A 3,527-nucleotide genomic window follows, 5' to 3' on the forward strand; every position below is an offset into this window, starting at 1 on the left:
AAGTTTTCATATTTAATTCCAATTTCAAGTATTGATTTCTCTTCCTTATTCTCTTTAATTTTTATTGTTATTATGTTTTCTTTAATTAATTGTCTTGTTACTTCTATTATTATGTGTGAGTAGTTTCATAATCTAGGGTAAGGTTGAACCCTAATATGGATTAATGTGTTATTTGATTCCCAATTCCCAATTTAATTAATTCATAATTTCTCTTTGTTAGGGTTGATTTTATTATCAATATAAACTAGAAATAGTATTATTGAATGTGATTAGGTTTACAACGAAAGTTGATTCTTAATTGATTTTAGAACCCTAATTAAAAGTAAGAGCTTTTATGCATGAAATTAGCTAATTGTTCTTGCTAGGGCTTATAAGATGTCGTTCTCAATGTATTTAATATGTATGATTCCATGAAAATAGGTATGATTGCATGTTAGGGAAGCTATTAGTTGATCGAAAGAAACTCTTAGTATTGTTTTAGGGAGCATCTGTCCTGTGGAATATTTATTGATTTAATTGAGGGAAAGGGATTGTTCTATTGCATTGTTTCATATTAGTGGGGATACTTGATCTTAGATGTTTTTATTTCTTGATTAATTCCGTATAATTATTATTATTATTTTATTAATTAATATTGTTTTAGTATATATTTCTCAACTTTGATTGGTTACTTGCTTAGTATTGATTTAAGTCTGTTTAATTAGTAGTCCTTAGTCTCTTGGGATTCGACCCCTACTTTCTCAACTACATAGTAGAGTTAGTTCGGTTATTTTTGTTAGATACATGACACGCCTATCAAATTTTCGTGCCGTTGCCGGGGACTAACGGTTTCATTCTAGTTATTCGTGATTCGTTTTTACTAAGCATAAATTTTGTTGCTTCGACTATTGTTCCTTATGTCTTTGATCTCCCGTTTTAGTTTCTTAGTTGCATGCAAACTCAAAGTTCAGGTTCAAATGATTTAACAACTTTTGATTCTGAGATCGAAGCTACTGCAAGAAGACGAAGAGGTAGAAGGAGGAAAAATCAAAATACAAGAAACATGGTCGACCCAGGAACAAATCTCTTTTGGAGTATGGTATTCAAGATACAACAACCGGATTCCTCTCTAGTATTGTTAGACCACCTGTCATCGCTCAGAGTTTTGAGTTGAAACCCCAATTCATATAGTTCATCTCTAATGATTCTTTTGCGGGTTCACCGAATGATTGCCCTGTGACTCACATTGGTAGTTTTTTTGGAGAAGTGTGACACTATGAAGCTCAATGGTGTCACTGATGATGCTATTAGACTATGCCTTTTCCCTTTTTCACTACGTGATAGAGCAAAGGAGTGGTTACGAGATGAAGGTGTCGGTTCCTTTGATACGTGGGACAAGCTTGCCAAGGCCTTCTTAGTAAAATTCTTAGGGCAAGAGAAAACCGCAAAATTAAGAAACGAGCTATCCACCTTCCATCAATCCGATGATGAGTCTTTATATGAGGCATGGAGAAGGTTTAAGCAATTGCAGAGACAATGCCCTCATCATGGAATTCCAGAGTGGATGTTGATCCAAACGTTCTATAATGGTTTGACCCATGAGTTTCGCATATACATTGATGCTGCGTCCGAAGGTTCTATCATGACTAAGAACCCAACTAATGCGAAGGATCTGATTGAGAAGATGACGACTAATGATAATTATCATCCAAGGGGAAGAAATGCATTCAACATAGGTAATAAACATGATGTTGATGCTCTAACCATGTTGACTAGTTCTATGCAGGCACTAACTCATAAAGTCAATCAACTCCAAGCTAAGTCCCCTCGACCCTCGATGGAAACTTGTCAGATGTGTGGATTGCAAGGTCATACTGCGCGGGAGTGTCAACCCGATTATGATGGAATGACAATTGATCAAGCTAATTCTTTTTATACCATGACCTCCACAAGGACATTTGATGAAGGGTGGAGAAATCATCAAGGTTTCTCATATATAAACAATCAGGCTCAAGTGAATCCTCCACCACCACCCGTTTTCCAAGCAAGGGCACCTATTAATCATCAATCCATGCACCGACCACTACCTCAATCTTCAAATCTTGAATCCATTATGGAGACTTTTGCTACCTCCCAACGTCAACAACAAGAGCTCATATCAAAGCAATTTGAGTTACAAGCAAAGCAAAATGAATATTTTGAAAACTCGATTCAATTGCTTGTTGCTCAAAATAAGAGGATAGAAACTCATCTTTCTCAACTTTCACAACAAGTGAGTCATCTAATAACTCTTCAAGATCAAGCAAAATTCCAAACGAAACAATGCAATGCAATTTTCGTGAAGAGAGATGAATTGACTACGGGAGGATTAGACGAGAAAGTGTGCAATCTGGAGTCAAAAACGGAAATGCATGTGAATGAAGGTCTCAAATATGTTTCCCCACAAGCCTATGAGGAACCGATGCCATTCCCGCAAAGGTTATCAAAAGCCGTGCTCGATAAGCATTTTGGGAAGTATTCTGAGACTCTTAAGAAGGTATATGCTACCATTCCTTTTTCCAATCTTGTAATTCAAATGCCTCAATTTGCAAATTTTGTGAAAGGAATTCTAGATCATGATCATAATGATAAGAAATTAGAATGTTTGGTAGTAAAGGAGAAATGTCGTGATCTTTTACATGATAGCTTACCACCTAAATTGCATGATCCTGGTAGTTTTACTATCCCCTGTATGATAAACGAAACATATTTTGATAGGGTCTTGTGTGATCTGGGTGCTAGTGTTAACTTAATGCCTTCTTCAGTGTATGACAAATTAGGTTTGAAAAACCTTAAACCCTCTCCTATATCTCTTCATATGGCTGATAGAACTGTTAGACTCCCTAAGGGTGTAGTTGAAGATGTATTAGTTGGGATTGGTGAACTTGGTTTTCCTATTGACTTTGTTGTAGTGGATATGAAAGAAGACCATAAGATCCCACTTATCTTTGGTCTCCCTTTTCTTGCTACAAGTCAAGCTTTAATAGATGTTCCTCAAGGACAAGTGACCATTAGAGCTCAGGATAAGCAAATTGTGTTTAAGCTTTTCAATGACCATAATTTCACTTTTGATGGTGGTACTTGTTTGAGAATTGATGCTACTAACCCTTTGGTTGTTAAGTGTGTTTCTAATAGATATCTTGTGAGAAAAAATGACTATATTCAACCGTATGATGGGTTTAGCTACATCAAAATGAGTTCGGATACAAATTATATCAACTCTAGTTTGAAGGAATCATATACAGGTGAACACAATTACAGACAAGACCGTAGAGAATCCTCTCTACGTGGTTGTGATCCGGGTTGAGCTACTAAAGGAGGTCGAACTTATGACCTTAAAAACAAGCGCTTCTTGGGAGGCAACCCAATTTTTATATTATTTACTCTTAATTTAGCTTTGTTTCTTTAGTTAGTTCTTTTTATTTATTATTATTTTTTTTATGAGCTTATAACTTTGTTATTTACTCACGTTTTGTGCAGTAGATTAGTGGAGTAGTGTTTTTCTTAAG

General features: G+C 35.7%; 1 protein-coding gene across 1 annotated transcript; it reads left to right on the forward strand.

The window, feature by feature from the left end:
• Positions 1–1,255: 1,255 nt before the first annotated feature.
• LOC110711056 lies at positions 1,256–3,325 on the forward strand. Its single transcript, XM_021889432.1, has one exon. It carries the CDS (start codon positions 1,256–1,258, stop codon positions 3,323–3,325), a length of 2,070 nt encoding a protein of 689 aa, XP_021745124.1.
• The last annotated feature ends 202 nt before the right edge of the window (positions 3,326–3,527 follow it).

Source organism: Chenopodium quinoa, unplaced genomic scaffold, assembly GCF_001683475.1.
Source record: "Chenopodium quinoa cultivar QQ74 unplaced genomic scaffold, ASM168347v1, whole genome shotgun sequence".
In the NCBI taxonomy this organism is placed as follows: domain Eukaryota; kingdom Viridiplantae; phylum Streptophyta; class Magnoliopsida; order Caryophyllales; family Amaranthaceae; genus Chenopodium; species Chenopodium quinoa.